The sequence below is a fragment of the Plasmodium gaboni genome, chromosome 13, assembly GCF_001602025.1.
Source record: "Plasmodium gaboni strain SY75 chromosome 13, whole genome shotgun sequence".
Classification (NCBI taxonomy): Eukaryota; Apicomplexa; class Aconoidasida; order Haemosporida; family Plasmodiidae; genus Plasmodium; species Plasmodium gaboni.
This window is the reverse complement of record NC_031493.1, coordinates 2143151-2161556: the sequence shown is the minus strand read 5'-3', so window position 1 is coordinate 2161556 and position 18406 is coordinate 2143151. Positions and strand designations below refer to the sequence as shown.

General features: G+C 18.9%; 4 protein-coding genes across 4 annotated transcripts; 2 read left to right on the top strand and 2 right to left on the bottom strand.

Annotated features, from left to right (window-relative positions):
* Window positions 1-78: 78 nt before the first annotated feature.
* PGSY75_1361100 (protein transport protein Sec24A) lies at window positions 79-3180 on the bottom strand (the record flags this gene model as incomplete). Its single annotated transcript, XM_018787636.1, has 4 exons — window positions 79-152; window positions 261-381; window positions 515-600; window positions 704-3180. Coding segments are annotated over 4 exons (2758 nt in total), but the record flags the coding sequence as incomplete, so codon positions are not given.
* Window positions 3181-5830: 2650 nt separating this feature from the next.
* Window positions 5831-8014, top strand: PGSY75_1361000 (putative protein arginine N-methyltransferase 5; the record flags this gene model as incomplete). The annotated part of the gene is made up of 1 exon (XM_018787635.1): window positions 5831-8014. The coding sequence occupies one exon, from the start codon at window positions 5831-5833 to the stop codon at window positions 8012-8014; it is 2184 nt and encodes a 727-aa protein (XP_018640377.1).
* Window positions 8015-10057: 2043 nt separating this feature from the next.
* On the top strand, window positions 10058-12400 carry PGSY75_1360900 (putative polyadenylate-binding protein; the record flags this gene model as incomplete). Its single annotated transcript, XM_018787634.1, has 9 exons — window positions 10058-10066; window positions 10238-10330; window positions 10472-10693; window positions 10846-10923; window positions 11036-11197; window positions 11317-11427; window positions 11577-11761; window positions 11887-11929; window positions 12134-12400. The coding sequence occupies 9 exons, from the start codon at window positions 10058-10060 to the stop codon at window positions 12398-12400; spliced, it is 1170 nt and encodes a 389-aa protein (XP_018640376.1).
* Window positions 12401-13885: 1485 nt separating this feature from the next.
* PGSY75_1360800 (falcilysin) lies at window positions 13886-17437 on the bottom strand (the record flags this gene model as incomplete). The annotated part of the gene is made up of 1 exon (XM_018787633.1): window positions 13886-17437. One exon carries the CDS (start codon window positions 17435-17437, stop codon window positions 13886-13888), a length of 3552 nt encoding a protein of 1183 aa, XP_018640375.1.
* Window positions 17438-18406: the final 969 nt, after the last annotated feature.

The following is an 18406-nucleotide window of genomic DNA, read 5'->3' as shown; positions in this document are numbered from 1 at the left end:
TATAAATACATATATATATATATATATATTAATATAGATTAGATATATATATTTTCATATTGTTTCATTTTGTCTTACAAATTTTGGCCAAGAATTCTTTTAAAGACAGCATCATGTGTTGTGATCTATCCTCAATTAAGTATGAGAAAAATCTAAGAAAAAAAACAAAAAAAATTTTACATATATATATATATATATATATATAATCATTTTGATCTATAAATGTTTATTCTTAAAAATGATTTCATTTTTAATATTACTTATATTCTAAGGGATCTCCTTGTTTTACTACCAATAATTTCATATGACATGGTGTTCTTATTTTTCTTAATGTATTAATTATATTTAATATTTGTACTCCGAAAGGATTTCCTGTTGAACCTATTAAAATAATATAAGGAAAAAAATATATATAAAATATAAATATGTCTTTTTGTAAATATATTATATCTTTAAACAATAATAATAAATAAATAAATAAATAAATAAATATATATATATATATATATTTTACCTAAATGATTTTCTGCATATTCCGTGTTTAATTGATCTATGGTTTGTACACCAAAAACTGCATAGATCCATTGAGGATTAATGCTCCTAAAAAAAATAAAAATAAATAAAAAACATATAAATATATATATATATATATATATACATTTCATATTTATAATATAAATGCTTCATTTTCACATTGCTGTACCTTCCTATCCACATGACTATTGTCTCTCCATCCTCAACTATATAACAACCATCTTGAGTCATATTTTCACATGTCAAATTCAATGCATCAGGTAATACTATATTATTATTTTCGTCTAGGTTTCCATGATGCTTTTCTAAATTATGTAAACTAAACATTCTGGGATAGAAATTTGCCTCAACAGATTCTACGGGTATATTTTCTAATCTATACCAATGATATATTCTTAGATCAGATGGAACATCTCCACTATCTCTAAATGCTACTGATTTGAGCATACCTAAGATATATAAAGATAACAATCTTGCACATTCTGATTGTAATAATTGAGATGATAATACTTGTGAGCATAGATTTTGAATTAAATTTCTTCCATCTGCTATTTTTCCTTTTTTACTAATATCTATTGCTTGGTGAGCTAACAAAGATACAACAACTTGTGGGTTTATTGAATCAGTTATAGTTTTTATATTTTGTGTTATAGGTAAAGCATATGTATGTAATCGTATTCTTCTTTCCCCGTTAGAATTTGTATATAATAAAGCTGATTGGACATAAACCATTGAATCTTGTACTACATTTTCTTCTAAATCTACAATAATACAAAAATTTTGATGGGAATGACAATTTGGTAATGCTAATAAATCTGCTCCTCTAAATTGATAATTTCCATACCAATTAGTAATTTTCCAACCCCTACTAATTCTTATTCTCATAACAGATTCCCATGCTGTTTCTGTTGTTAAGGCAAATAATAATTCTTGTTTCAATTTATCATTATATTGATGTACATTAAATTGAGGATAATAATATAATGAGCCACCAGAATTTTTTACTAAGGGATATATAGAAGCTAAATCTAAATTATATAAAGGACATGCAAATAAATCTACAGCTATTTGATATTGTGTTACATTTTGCGCTAATTCAGCATAAAGGTTATTACATGGATTTAATAATTCTACTTCTCTCAATTTTGAATCAACAACATTATTAGTTGAACTACTAGAACTGTAAATATTTTTAATTTTACTTTTATCCTTATTATCTCTATTCACATTTACAGTTAAATCACCAATATTTGGAACTGAAGAAAGAAAAAATAATAATTTCCCACCAACTTTTTTTAATACCATAAAAGCAGCTTTTAAAGCATTTCCTGCACAACAATCACTAATTTTATTATTTCTCCACATACCTGGTAAATTATCTAATAACACATCTATAACATTTTGACATTCATGAACATTTACTAAAATATCCTCAGGAAGTGGAATAAAAATGTCTTGTATATCAGGAACCACCATCATTTGTGTTTGTTTCAAATTAGAATTTAAATTATAAAAATGTATAGTTGAATCAAAGGTCATAATACCAATTAAGGTACGAGAATCAAAAGATTTTAAATTCTTACTATTACCATTACTATTATTATTATTATTATTATTGTCGTTGTTATTATTATTTTCGGTTGAATCATTATTTTTTGGTAGTAAACTTTTTATTGTACTACAAACAACATCTAATAAACCAGAATTTACTGATGTAACTGTTACATCTATTAAAAATAAATATACAGGTGGTTGTGGTGGTCTTATCATATAATCACTAGGTGCAATAAATTCAACACTACCTGTACATAATTCTGGCCTTTGAAATAAATCTTTTCTCTTTCCTTTTTCATCTAAAGGTACAAAATAAAATTGAGGAGTATCATTAATATTATAACACATATTACAATTCCATTTTTTCCCTCCAGCCTCAAATCTAACAAATGGATTAATATAAGTTCTACATTTTTTACATCTTACAACTGTTGAATTACCAAAATTTACAGATGCTAATTCTGGATAACCATCTGGTATAGGTGCTAAAGGTTGTATCACAAACCCAAGAGGTACATAAGCTTTTTGTTTCAAAGTAGTATTGGCTGGCATATAACTAACTGAACTTTTAACAAAATGAGAAAATGCATTAAATTGTAAAAATTCTTGATATGTATCATTTATAATTGGCTGTACATGATTTATATTACCCATATTATCATAACCTAACATATTTCCTCCTGCTTTTAAAGTATTATTTGCACCTACAGGAATAAACTGATTCGTCATATTACGATAAGGTTGTCCTTGATTTATATAACCACTATTATTATGAACATCTTGATTATACATATTTTCACCTATATTATTTGTTTTATAATTACCTTGATTCATACCATATACACCAGCATGCTGATAACCTTGATGAAGAGGTGGACCTTGTTGTTGCTGCTGTTGTTGTTGTTGTTGATGCTGACCAGGGTTAAAATATGTTGGTGCATTATATGGACCTTCATTTGTCTTCATATTATTATTATTTCCTACATCGTTGTTATGAAGAAACGGATTATTTATAGGAGCATTTGCATTATTCTGATTATTGTAATTTGCTGTATTATTATTTAAACCTCTATTATAATCATACGGCTGCATTTTTTACTCAAAAAAAAAAAAAAAAAAAAAAAAAAAAATATAAATATATATATAAAATAAAAATTAAAATAATATGTTAAAATGGCAAATATTAATAAAAAAAAATAAATGTCAATATCAATAAATTTTTTCTTTTTTATTTTTTATTTTTTATTTTTTCTTTTTCCTTTTCTTTTTCTTTTTTTTTTTTTTTTTTTTTCTTATTCTCTTTTAAATATATATAGTTTATAATATTTATACATTTTTTTCATATATAAACTTAAACATACATATTATAATAAAATATATATTTCATATTTCTCATATTCGTATTATACAATTCTTTTTTTGAAAATATATATATTATAACAAAAAAGAAAAAAATACCAAAAAATTAATTATTGCATTTTTCTTATATATATATTATATATGGACATATAAAAATATAAAATAAAAATTATAAAAAAAAATACATTTTTTTTATATCCTTTTATATATATAATATTTTCTTGTATTTTTTTCAAAAAATTTTTTTTTTTTAATTATCTAAATATATAAAATATATTTTTTTATTTTTACATAAAAAAATAAAATAAAATAAAATATATATCTAAATATAAAATATAAAATAAATAATATTATATATATATATATATATATATTATTTTAATATTGTATATTTTATTTTGGCCAAATGTTATTTTTTATAAAATACATATATTTTTATATAATATATTATATACATTATTTAATATAATTATATATAATATATAAATATATTGAAATAACATATATTTTTATTTTTTTTAAATTTTCTGGATTCTTTTTTTACTGTATATATATGAATAAATTATTTTTATTAAATATATAATATAAAGAATAATTTTTCTTTTTTCTTATAATTCAATAAATATATAAAACTATGCATTTACACTATTATTTTATTTATACATACATAATATATATATATATATATTATATATATATAATATTTATATATTTAATATATTTATATTTATGCGTATAATTTTTTGTTCATTTTATATAATATGCATAAAATAATAGTGTCATTTATAATATTTAAAAAAATATATATCTAAAAGTGCTACTTTATTTTTTTCTTTTTTTTTTTATAATTTATTATAAAATACATATTTTAAAATATATATATTATATATAAAATGTTATAATATTTTTTTATAACCTATATAAAATTATTTGCCAAAATATAAAATAAAATAATATATAATATAATATTTAATATGTCAAAATATTGTGTTATGCTAAATAAAATAATAACAAAATTTACAACTGTTTTTTTTTTTTTTTTCTTAAAAAATAAAAATATATATATATATATATATTTTCATTTATGTATTGTTTTTCTGAACATAATTGTTGTATTTTTTTTTTTTTTTTTTTCATGATTTTGTCGACATAACAAAAAAAAATATTATTATAAATATTAAAAAAAAAAAAAAAAAAAAAAAATACATGAATATATTTTAATTGTATTATTTGACATTTCTACGTTTTTAAAAATATATAATTCAATGTTTTGAAAATTATAGGTGGGTTATTTATTATGTGCAAATAATATATATATATGATATAATATAACAGATATTTTCATTTTTATTTTATTAATACAACCATAAAGGTTATTTAATTAAATAAATAAAATTACACATATATATATATAATATTTTTTTGTGATAATCACATTTAGAATAGTTATGTATTTATAATTTCATTATGCCTTTTCCAAATTTTATAAAGAAAATATATTCCTACAATATAAAATTGTTCCATATATTTATATAAAGACAACAACGGAAATAAAAAAAAAATAACATAAAATAAAATATGTGTGTTTTATTTTTATTTATTTACTACACCATTCATAGGGCATGTGTATTAATATATAAATCATATCCATTTATTTAACTACATTATATAAGTAATTAAATTTATATATTTCTTTTATAATAATACAAAATTAATAATATATATATATATATATATATATATATATATATGTGCTGCCTTTTTTAATTACAATAAATCCATATGTACACAAAAAAAATTAGCATATATTATTCCAACAATTTTTGTATTGCCCTTATGTATTCTATAAAAATATATTTATACTCTTTTGTAATGTCAAAAAAAAAAAAAAAAAAAATTACTGATTTCCTTTTTTTTAACAATTTTAATTATGCTATTATAATGTTTAAATAAATAATACAAATAGGGTTTAATTTTTTTTTTTTATTTTACAAGAATTAATCTTATATATATATATATATATATATGTATATTCACATATAGCATTATGTCATGAACATCTTTTTCCTTTTTATAATAATATTTTTATTTATCTATATACCATGTGATATATAAATATTGCTTATATTATATTACAATTTATTATATATATATATATATTTTTAATATATAAAAAGAAAATAAAATGTAAATTATATATATTTATAAATTTCCTTTTTTTGATAAACCGTTATATGATATATCTAAAATATACGATATACTAACATATAGGAGAAAACAACATACGAATTAATAAATATATTATATTATATATACATATATATTGTATATTGATGGAAAATATATCGTGAGATATAATCATTTATATAATAAATATATAGAGATGACTATAAAGAATAAATACGGATATCTAAAATTAGGTATAGAAATTGAATATCATAAAATACCACAATGTGAAGAAAATAATATAGATCCTGATTTTTTTGCATGTAAACTTTTTAATGATAATACGAATAATGTATATAACGAATTAAATTCAAATGATTTACTAAATAATTCTTCTATGATAAATGAAAATAAAAAAAAAAGTAGTTATAAAATAGATCCATTATTTGGTAATATATATGAAGATAAAAATATATGGGAAAAAAATATATATGGATTAATGTCAACGTGGATAAATCCAGATGATGAAAATGAGAATTCAAGTTTATATTCTATGGATGCATTAAATAAAGAATTACAATGGTCTACTTATATATCTATAAGTAAGTTAATCATTAATGTTCCAAATACAAAATGTGATAATTATGCTAGGTATATTAACTCATGTATAAATAATTATAATATGTTATCCTTAATAATGAGAATTCCAATTATTATAAAAAAAGAAAAAAGTTACAAAGAAAATTATAATAAAAATATGACTTGTGATATTATAAATGGATGGAATTTATGGGCAAAATTTATTGCTTATTGTAATTTTAATTATAGTCATTTAGGTTTAGCTCTTGAATTATCAAATATAAATAATATAGATATAAGTAACATTCAATTAGATGTATGGAAATCCGAACCCGTAAAATTAATTATCATTCCATTAGATGCATTTCTATTGGATACTAAAACCGGTTACCCTTATTTACCAAAAAAATTAAAGGATATCTTAATACACTTTTTTAGAAAAAATATAGAAGTTTTACTAGTACATAATGAAGATAATCACAAGATTAATTATCATAGTAATAATGTGAAAAATGAATATTGTAATGATTACCAACAAAATATATGTAATAATGAAATGGATTCATTTAAAATTATGGATAATAATAATAATAATAATAATATCCATATAAAACAAAATAGCAACTACTACTTAAAATGTTGTATTTATTATATAAAGAGACTATTTATGTCCATAGAAAATTTCGACAATGATACCCTTTTTGATAATTTTTATTGGGATTATTTTCAAATACCTTTACAACCACTCAAAGATAATTTGTCGTCTCAGACTTATGAAGTTTTTGAAAAGGACCGGAAAAAATATGAACAGTATGAGCTAGCCACAAGTAAGTATTTATCAAATTGGAAAAAAGCAAAAAAAATAAGCAACAAAAATAAAAACCAAAATAACCAAATCAACAACAAAATTAAGAACAATATCAACAACAACAATAATAATGATAATAATAATTTGGAACACCAACAGAGTGATAATATGATTACCATTTTTGTTGTGGGTGCTGGTAGAGGACCATTAGTAGACACAACCCTATCAGCTTTACAAAAAAATGAAATAACAAATTATGAAATATATGCCATAGAAAAGAATGATAGTGCTATAATTATTTTAAATAATAGAGTTCAAAAAGAAGAATGGAAAAATGTGCAAGTGATTCATAGTGATATAAGATATTTAGATATACATAAAAAAGCAGACCTAATTGTTAGCGAATTATTAGGTTCATTTGGTGATAATGAATTATTTCCTGAATGTATGGATGGAATAAAACAATTTTTAAAAGATGATGGAATTAGTATACCCATGAATTGTGTATCTTATTTAGAACCTATATCATGTTCTGCTTTATATCATAAACTAATAGAAAATAATATATCAGGTGGTAATGAATGTTTCTATGTTGTTAATATGTATTCATATACAAAAATATCACAAGAATCATCTAAAGAATGTTTTTCATTTCAAGTTCCACCTATCCATACTGAACAAGATAATAGTCATAATTATCGCTATAAAAATATTAATTTTAAAATCAAAATGGATACATATATACATGGATTCTTATGTTATTTTAAATCACAATTATATGATGATGTGTATATATCCATAGAACCAAAAACACATACACAGAATCTTCATAGTTGGTTTCCTCTATATATTCCTATTAATAAAATACAATTTTTAAAAAAAGGACAAAACCTATCTTTTAGTATTTGGAGATTAACAGATCATCAAAAAATTTGGTATGAGTGGTGTATTAATGAACCAATAACAACAGGTATCCATAATTATAATGCTAGATATTTCTCTATAGGAAGATAATACAAATTCAAAAAGCATAAATTAAAATCAGCCAAAAGTATTATCCATATATGTACAAATAAAAATATAACCTATCTAATCTTAAAGAAACCATAGCCCTATATTTATAATCAGAGGTGCTTATATTAGAATTTTTAATAACTATATAGTAAACATATAATTATATCAATTTATTACAAAAAAGAAAAAAAAAAAAAAAAAAATATTTTAATTTTTCAAACATTTTGTATTTAACATATATATATTTATTTATTTATTTTTTTATTTATTTGAATTTTTTTTTTTTTTTTTTTTTTGTTCTATAATTTTGATTGAATTTTCTTCTTCAATTAAATAAACCTTTAAACATATATGTTAATATATCAACAAATATATAATAAATTAATCCATTTTTGCTATTACAAATTTGGCTTAAAAATGCAAAAATATAAATATATATATATATATATATATATATCATCATTTTGGTCACATAAAGTGTAACAATATATATGAAGTGGTTAGAATATAAACATTAAATTAAATTATATTTTAATAATTATTCAGGTACTAAATAAATATTGAATATATATAATATAATATTCCTTAATTTTATAGAATTTTTTGTTGTTAATGAAATGGAATGAACAAATCATAGATGTGTTTGGTAAATACAATATTATTTATTTATTTATTTATTATTTTTTTAATTTTATATTTTTACACATTCTACATTATATAAGACTAAAAGAAAGAAAAAAAAAAAAAAAAAAAATTTTTTAAAGATTACATGAATTTTTTTCTTTTTCTTTTTATTTTTAGTTTTATTTTGGATATTAAAAAGAAATATTGGTATTTTTATAAACTCAGCCTCATATGTATTAATAAAACACATTATAATAGATATGTAATTTTTATATTATAAAAAATTATCTATCTCTATATACATATAAATAATATATATATATATATATATATATATATATATGCAATAATAAATTAATATTTTACACATTATAAAAAAAATGTTAATATATCATAATTAAAAAAATATATTATATGTGTATACATATAATGTATTGTTATTTTATACTTTAATTAAAAAAAAAAAGAAAAAAAGAAAAAAAACAGAAAATAATAATTCTCATATTTTATGTGTTTAATGATATATATAATATTCCTTTTTCATTTTTTATATCATAGTAATATTTTATTTTAGTACAAAAATAAGGATACTATATAAAAAAATAAAAAAAGTGCATTTTTATGAGTTATCTACTTTTATTTTTTATTTTTTTTTTTTTTATTCACATATATATATTATATATATATATTATTTATTTATTATTTTTTTCAATTTTAAATAATTATTCATTAGCATATGTTCTTTATTCACATATTATATATGTATCATACATAATATGTATTATATATATATATATATATATATATATATGCATTCCATTATTTTCATATACTTTTTCTTATGACCTATTTTATTTATTTTTTTTTTTTTATCATCCATTTAATCATATTATTTTTATATATTCATTGATTTCTTTCATTGCTTATATGTATATATATATATATATATATATATGTATTTGTTTTTTTTTTTTATTATTATCATTCACATTTATATTATATATATATATATATATTATATATTCTTTTTATTAATGTATCTCTTTTTTTTTTTTTTTTTTTTTTTTTTTTTTTCTTTGCATCTTTTTGATATAATAATAGAGTCCTAATATTGTTATATAAATGTGTTAAAGAAGAAAATTCAAAATGTAAAATAATTTCATAAGCTTTAAAATATTAATAATATATATAAGTCACATATATTATATATATATAATACATATTTATTTATATTTATACTATATTTCTTTGTTTTGTATATACGTTATAGCAGTATTTTATATATTTTAATTATATAAAGGGTGTTTAAAATCCCTGCTTGAAAATTTATCATATATATAAAATACATACATATATATAAATATATATATTTTCAAGAACCAAGAAAAAAAAAAAAAAAAAAAATTGAAACATATATTAATGGATTTGGTAATAATATAAAAAAATAGAAAAATTATTACACTTTAATATGCATATTTGTAATAAAAAAAAATCATGTGTAATTTATAATTACATGTATTATTCATATATTCTGGTGTAAAATTTTGAATTATAAGTATATTCATTATATATACATATATATATACATTATTTATATAGGAAAGCACAATGGAATGGAATAAAAACTTTCAAACAAATAGCATATTTGTTTATAACTTTCCAAATGAATGGATGGAAAATGACTTAAAAAAAGTAAAAAAAAAAAAAAAAAAAAATAATAATAAATAAAAATATATATGTATATTTATATTTATAGATATATATCTGTAAACTTAAATATGCCATAATATATATATTTATTTATGTTGATTTTTCCTTTTTGTCTTTTACAAGAATTTTATGATATTTGGAACCATAAATAATATAATTATAGACAAAGATATAAATATTTATGCCTTTATTCAATATAATGACACTGAATCATCACAAAAAGCTATTGAAGTTATGAACGGCAAGGAAATTAATGGGAAACTTTTGAAAGTTACTTCAAGAAAAATTGTAGATGAATGTATAGATATGAACACAAACAAATTAGATTCACAACAAAAATCACAAGTAATAAATATTATAAGATATTTATTTATTTAATTGTTTTATATATCACCCAAGGAAATAAAATAAGAACACAATATTCTACCTTAATATTTTATTTAATAATATATGTATATATATATATATATATATTTCTTTTTTTTATTTTTGAATAGTCAAGTAATGATAATAAAAAGACGACACTTTTTGTCTTTTATCTACCACCTCATTGGAATGATCAGGATTTATTTGATGTAAGAAAATATGAACAATTAAGAATTTTTTTAAAGATAATATATGTAAACATATATATATATATATATATATATATATATTGGTGTTTTATATTTTATTCTGTTCTTTTAGAAATTTAAAACTTTTGGTAACTTGGAGAGTGCTACAGTGGCCAAAAAAAATGACAAGACCAGTAAAGGTTATGGTTTTGTTGTATATACTGATCCACACAGTGCAGCACTAGCTATTTCTAATATGAATAAAGTTGAGGTATACACAGGAAAAAGACTTAAGGTATGATTATAAAACATATAGTAAAATATTATAAACGCAATAAATGGTATATGTGTTATTCATTTATGTGTCATTTGAATTTTTTTTTTTATATTATTTATTTATTTTATTTTTTTTAGGTTTTATTAAAATCTAACTCTAATGAAACAAATAAGAGAAAAATAAAACCAGGGTGCACCATTTTCGTCTTTTATTTACCAAACGATTGGAGTGACAAAGATTTAAAAAGAGTAAGAAAAAAAAAAGAAATAAATCATACCTATTTTATATAATGATATAATATGTCTATAAGAATTAAATGTACACATATATATATATATATATATATATATATATTTATTTATTTATTTATTTATTTATTAATTTTCCAACCTTGTAGCATTTTTCACATTATGGTAATATACTAGGCGCAACAATCAAAAGAGAAACGAATGGAAAAAGTAGGGGTTATGGATTTATTAATTTTGAAAATCAACAAAGTGCAATTAATGCTGTTGCTGGCATGAATGGTTTTAATGCAGGGAATAAATATTTAAAAGTTTCAATAAAAAAGGGGGAAGAACAGTAAGAATATTAAATGAGTTTTTTTATTTAAAGAAATAAAATGAATATGTCCACATATATATATATATATATATATATATATTTATTTATTTATTTATGTTTATGCTTATTTTTTTAATTTATAGATATTTGGCACCCCAATATCTCAATATAGATCGTATGAACAACGTAATATAAAAATATATGAATTGTAAAAGAAAATCAAAAATAAAAAAACAAAAATTAAAATAAATACATATATATTAAACGACTGTTATATTTCATAACTTTGTATTAATATGTGGTTATATTGTACCTATATATGAATAATATTATATTATATATATATATATATATATATATATTTATTTATTTATATATTTTTAATTGTAGTCTTATAATTCACCTCCACCCCCACCACCTCCAATGTCTTGCCATGGAAATGAATCATCAAATTATGCTAACAATGAAATGTATTCAATTCAAAATACCATGCCAAACAATAGATATAATTCACGAGTTTCTACAAACGATGTACATCAATCTTTTATTAATTCGCAATATGGTCATTTTCCATATAATTTTTTTAAAAACAATGAACAAGGACCATATATGCAAAGATCTTATAATAAAACTTATAATAACATGGGAAAAACATGAGCGATTCAATTAAAATGAAAATACATATTCTTTTATTTTATAATTTATGTTTTATTATTATTCTTTTTTTCAATATATAAATAAGAAATACAATTATACATTTAATGTAAATTTTTATTATTCAAATTTGTATTATCCTATAGCATATGCAAATTTAATATTTTTATATAATTTTTTTTTATATTACTCTTAACATTTTACAATATAATATATATATATATATATATATTACACATATTATGCTTATATATATTAGGTATATTATACATTATATAAATATATATATATATATATATATATATATATATTAGTCCATATAAAATATATAATACATATAACATATTATACATATAATACATAAAATATATTATACAGTATGCAAACATCTTATTTTATATTACATATACATATATATATATATATATATATATATATTTATCTATATTTAAAAAATTATATATTTATATATTTTGTATTACATTTTAAAAATTGATGGAATATATATTATATATATATATATATTTCAATTTTTTATGTTTAAAGAAAAGAGCTTTTAATTTTATGAATATTTAATATATATATATATATAACTTATTATACGTGTACATATATATGGTATTTTTTTTTTTTTTTTTTTTTTAGAACAAAAATATAGAAAGAAAAAAAAAAAAAAATTTTATTTACATTATTATTAGATACAACTAAAATAATATTAAAAATAATCCATGTAATAAACATAATATATATATATATATATATATATATATATATATATATATATATATTTTGTAAAGATTAATATGTACATATGAAAAAAAGAACTTTTCATTTTTACAATATATTCGTTATATATCATTTATACATCACATAATATATATTCCTTATTTAAATTTTTTGGTTATTTTATTTTTTTTACTTTAATATATTCAATGTTTAACTTTAAAATATATTTTATTATTCCTATATTAAATAATAAATTATAAGTAATTTGACTAAGGAATCCATTCTATATTTATTTTAATAAAAATATTAAAAAAAAAAAAAAAAATTATGTCTTTTATAAAAAAAAGAGATGAGGAATATAGTACATTTATTTTATAATATAAAACATTATAATATCCTTTTGATGACTTATATTTTTAAATACATTCATTTAAAGTTTGATAGATCTTTATATATAATGTAGAAAAAAAAATATATATATATATATATATAATAAAATAATAAAATGATGAATAATTAAAATAATGTAAAGTAAAATGGATCATAAACGTTGAATTATAATATATGAATAATATAAATAAGTATTTAGTTTTAGTTTTATATTTATTTATATTTTCATGTTTAAAACTATTTTTCCTTATATGAAAATTTAAAAAAAAAAAGAATGATAATATGTATTATATGTAAGCTTGCTCATTGACATATTATATAAAATATACAATATATATATATATTTATTTATTTATTTATTTGTTTATTATTTTATTCTATTAATACTTTTTTAAATTCTGGATCTACGTTTGCAATATATTCATTTGCCTTTTCCTTTGTAGTGATGATAACAATATTTTTTTCAAATTCATTAATTTTACTTTCCAACAAGTCTGCAAATTTATAAAAGTCTTCTTTTTTTGTGTTCATAATTCTCTTTCTAAATTCTACTCTGTCCTGTTCACTTTCATTAGATATAAGTCTTAAGAAAGATAGTTTACTTAATTCTATACCTCTTCTAGGTTTATCAATGGATCCTATAGTATTAATTATATATCTTAACAAATCATTTTCAGTCATTGTATCAGCCATTTTTCTTAATCCCTTAGCTGATTCCCTAAATGTATCTAATGTTTTTTCTAAATTTGGATCTCTAGCTGATAAAAAGACTACACTACCATCATATTCTATATCAGCAAAAACACCATAAGCTCCATTTAATCCTCTAACAGTATCCCATAAATATGAATTTTTTAATGCAGCTACAATGACAGTAAATGATGGATCTAGATATTCTCCTGGTTTGAATAAAATTCCTGACATAGATACAGAATTAACAAATGTTGGTAATACAAAAAATTCTTTCTTTACCTTTTCATCATCAAATAATTTCTTACTTTTAATTTCTTCATTCCATCCCATTACAGTTTGATCATTTACTTTATTTTGCATATCATTTATATATTTATCATTTTCTTCAAAATAAGATACTAAATTTTTGAATGATTCATTAGAATTAACGAATAAATGTTTTAATGCTCCATAATCGGATGTTACACTTACCATTAAATTTTGCTTATTAAATATTTTATTTCTTATACGTACCAAAATATTTTCTAATGTCTTATAATCATTTTCTGCTAATTCAAGTTGTTCTTGTAATTTTAAATAATTTTCATATCCATAAATAATATTATGTGCATAATGTTTAGAATTTAAATGTGACTTTACATATTTCATTAATATAGCATATCCCTTTTCACTAAATGTTGTTTTCATACCATTAATTTTTCTTTTCAATATATCAATAACTTTTTTCTTATTTGAAAAATCGGATTCTTTAACTGCTTCTAATGCTATATTTAATGCGTCATTACATTTATGACTTAATACATGCATTTCTAAATTAAATAAAGCTTGTGCATTATATTTATCTGTTACATTTAAATGATCATCTTTTGAATATAAAGCAACATTAGCAGACATACTTCCAATATTCTTTTCTCTTAAGATAACAAATTCTTCAGATGATCTTTTATTTGTTTTATTTTCCAATATTAATGTTTTGAATAAATTCAAATATGCTAATTCTTCTAATGTTAAATGATCTAATGAAAAGACAAATTGTAAATATACAATTCCTGCTGTTGGCATCTCATAAACTAATATAGGTACATTTCCTTCATTTTGTATTTTATTATTATTATTACTATAATCTATATTATTATTTTTTAATACATATTTTTTTAAAAATATATCCATATTATCTTTTAACATATATTCATTAGTTTTTAATTTATTATATGTTTCCATTATATTATTATTTTGATTAATATTTGTAAAATATACATTCACAGGTACTTCCAAAGTTTTTTTATTTAAATCTGATATACTTATAATTGGGAATTTATTTAAATGTTCAGGACTTTCTTCTGCATTTTTATATTTACTTAATTCTTCAAAATTTTTAATAACATGTTCTTTTTCTTCTTCATTAAAATTTTCTATTCTTTTTTTTAATTCTTCCTTTTCTAAATTTTCTTGTTCTTGTGCATAATGTTCATCACCTTCTAATAAAATAACTGATCGATGATCATTATTAATAAAATGTTTTTCTACAAATTTTTCTAAATACATTGGTTCATTTTTAATTTTGCTTTTTACAATATTTAAATATTTTTCAAATTCAAATATTAATAATGGATCACGATTATAATTTAATTTAGATGTCATTTCAAAAACGAAATCTATACTTTTAGAAGTTTTCAAATTTGCTTCTTTTAATACAAATTCTATATTATTTATAGATGCTTCAACAGCTGATTTGTTAAAACCTTCTTTTACTACTTTTTTAAGAGCATTCATAATTACTTCTTCAACTTCATAATGTACTTTATCAAAGTTTCTTATTTTCTCATTATTTCTTTTAATACCTTTCAAACCAATACTAAAAATATATTGCACCAAACTATCATTTAAACCTCTATCTATAACATTATTACCTAATCCACTATCAGTTAATGCTTTATATAAAACACTCTCAGGTGTATGTATTAATAAATTATTTATTATTAAAAGGACAAAATAATCTGTTGGATTTTCTAAACTTAAATCTAGACTATCACTACCATTTGAATAACTCTTATTTTCACCATTTTGATTATCACTACCATTATTATTGTTGCTGTTATTTTTATTTACTTTCGGGTTTAATAACCAAGCTACTGATACTAAATTTTCTTTTTCTTCAGAATGGTCACCATATTTTTTCTTAATATAAAAAGGTCCTTTTTTATATGTTTGGTATTCTACATTTTCTACTGCATCATCACGATATTTACTATAATCTAACTGACCTAAATATTGATCTACAAAATTTAATAATTCAGTAGGATTATTTTTACTAAAGAAAAATACTTTAACTTTTTTAGGATTATAATTCTTATAATAAAATTCTTTAAATTCTTCATATGATAAATTAGTAATTTCTTTAGGTTCTCCACCACTATTATTAGAATGCACATTATCAGGAAACATATATTTCATTTCTTCATGATATAAATCTTCTAAAGGACTACTTAAAGCACCTTTCATTTCATTATATACAATACCATTAAATGATACTTTATAATCTTTCATTTGTGGTATCTCATCTTTTCCTTTTTCCTCTTCTTTTAATTTTTCTACTTCATATGTCCATCCTTCGGTTTCAAAAATATACTTATTTTCTAATACATTGGGCTGAAAAACACTATCCATATATACACCCATAATGTTGAAAAAATCTTTATTATTCATTGAACCAGCCATATATACTGTCCTATCATTAAATGTGTATGCATTCAAATGAGTATGTAACGTACCCTTTTCTAATAAACCAATAGAATTTTTGTAATTATAATTCTTAGATCCTGATAATACTGAATGTTCTAAAATATGAGGTATACCCTTACCTGAATGTGTCAACGTTTTAACATAAAAAGCAAAAGCTTGTTCTACATCTAAAGGATCATTAGTACCTAATGATATTACTTGTGTTTTAGCCTTCTTATGTTGATATACTGTATAAGTCATCTTAAACTCCTCATTATATCTCTTTTCTATAATATCATAACTACTGTGTTTAGGTGACTTCTCATGTATCCAATCTGGTGTTTTACTCATGACTGCTTTAAATGTATATAAATTTGTATTTATTGTATTTATAAAACTTTTTGCAAAAACATTATATCTTTTTTTATCAGCTCTATTTGTAAAGCTTTGAACACAATTTGTGATTATATTTATATATCCAAAAACTTTCATTAATTTTATTAAATTCATTTATATATACATATATATAAATATAAGTATTCTTATAAGGTGTAATATAAAAATAAATGAATAAATAAATAATAATAAATAATAAATATAAAAATAAATATAAAAATAAAAATAAAAATACTTATATATAAGTAAATGTTAAAATAATATTTATACTATATATATAAATATATATATATATATATATATATATATATATATATGTATGTATAAATTACTTTTTTATATTTTTTTTTATATTTCTTTTTCTTTTTTTTAATATAATTATAATAATATACTTTCTTTCCTTTTTTTTTTTTTTTTCTTTTTATTTTATACAACTTCGTACCAAATTTAATATTAATATTATATATTATTATTTTTTTTTATATTTTAAAAATATTATTATCACAAATATGATATTTAAATATATATGTCATTCAAAATATGTTATAATGATTTAATAAGAAATATATAATAAAATATAATTATATATATATATATAATTTTGTTCTTGTATTAGCATATACATATACATGTAATAATTTAAAGTGTTACTATATATAGTATATATTACGGTAACATAAAAATATATTATATATATTTTTTTTTTTCCATTTATTTTTATTATTTTATTATTTTATTCTTTTTTTTTTTTTTTTTTTTTGTACATATATAAATATAAGTAAGAAAAAAACATATAAATTAAGTAAAAAAAAAAATAAATAATAATTTGGTTTTTATATTGTAATATATTTTTTTTGACAGTTCATATATTTAATACGATATATTTTTAAAAGTACTTTACGTTAAAAGAGTACATCATTTTTTTTTTTTTTTTTTTTTTTTTTTTTTTATTTATAATGGTTGTTTTTTTTGTTACAATTTATTTTTTTTAAATTTAATTTTTTTAATTTTTTATATTTAATATTTTTTTATTTTTTATGATACTATTTTTTTTTATATTCTTTTTTTAAAAAAAAAATAAAT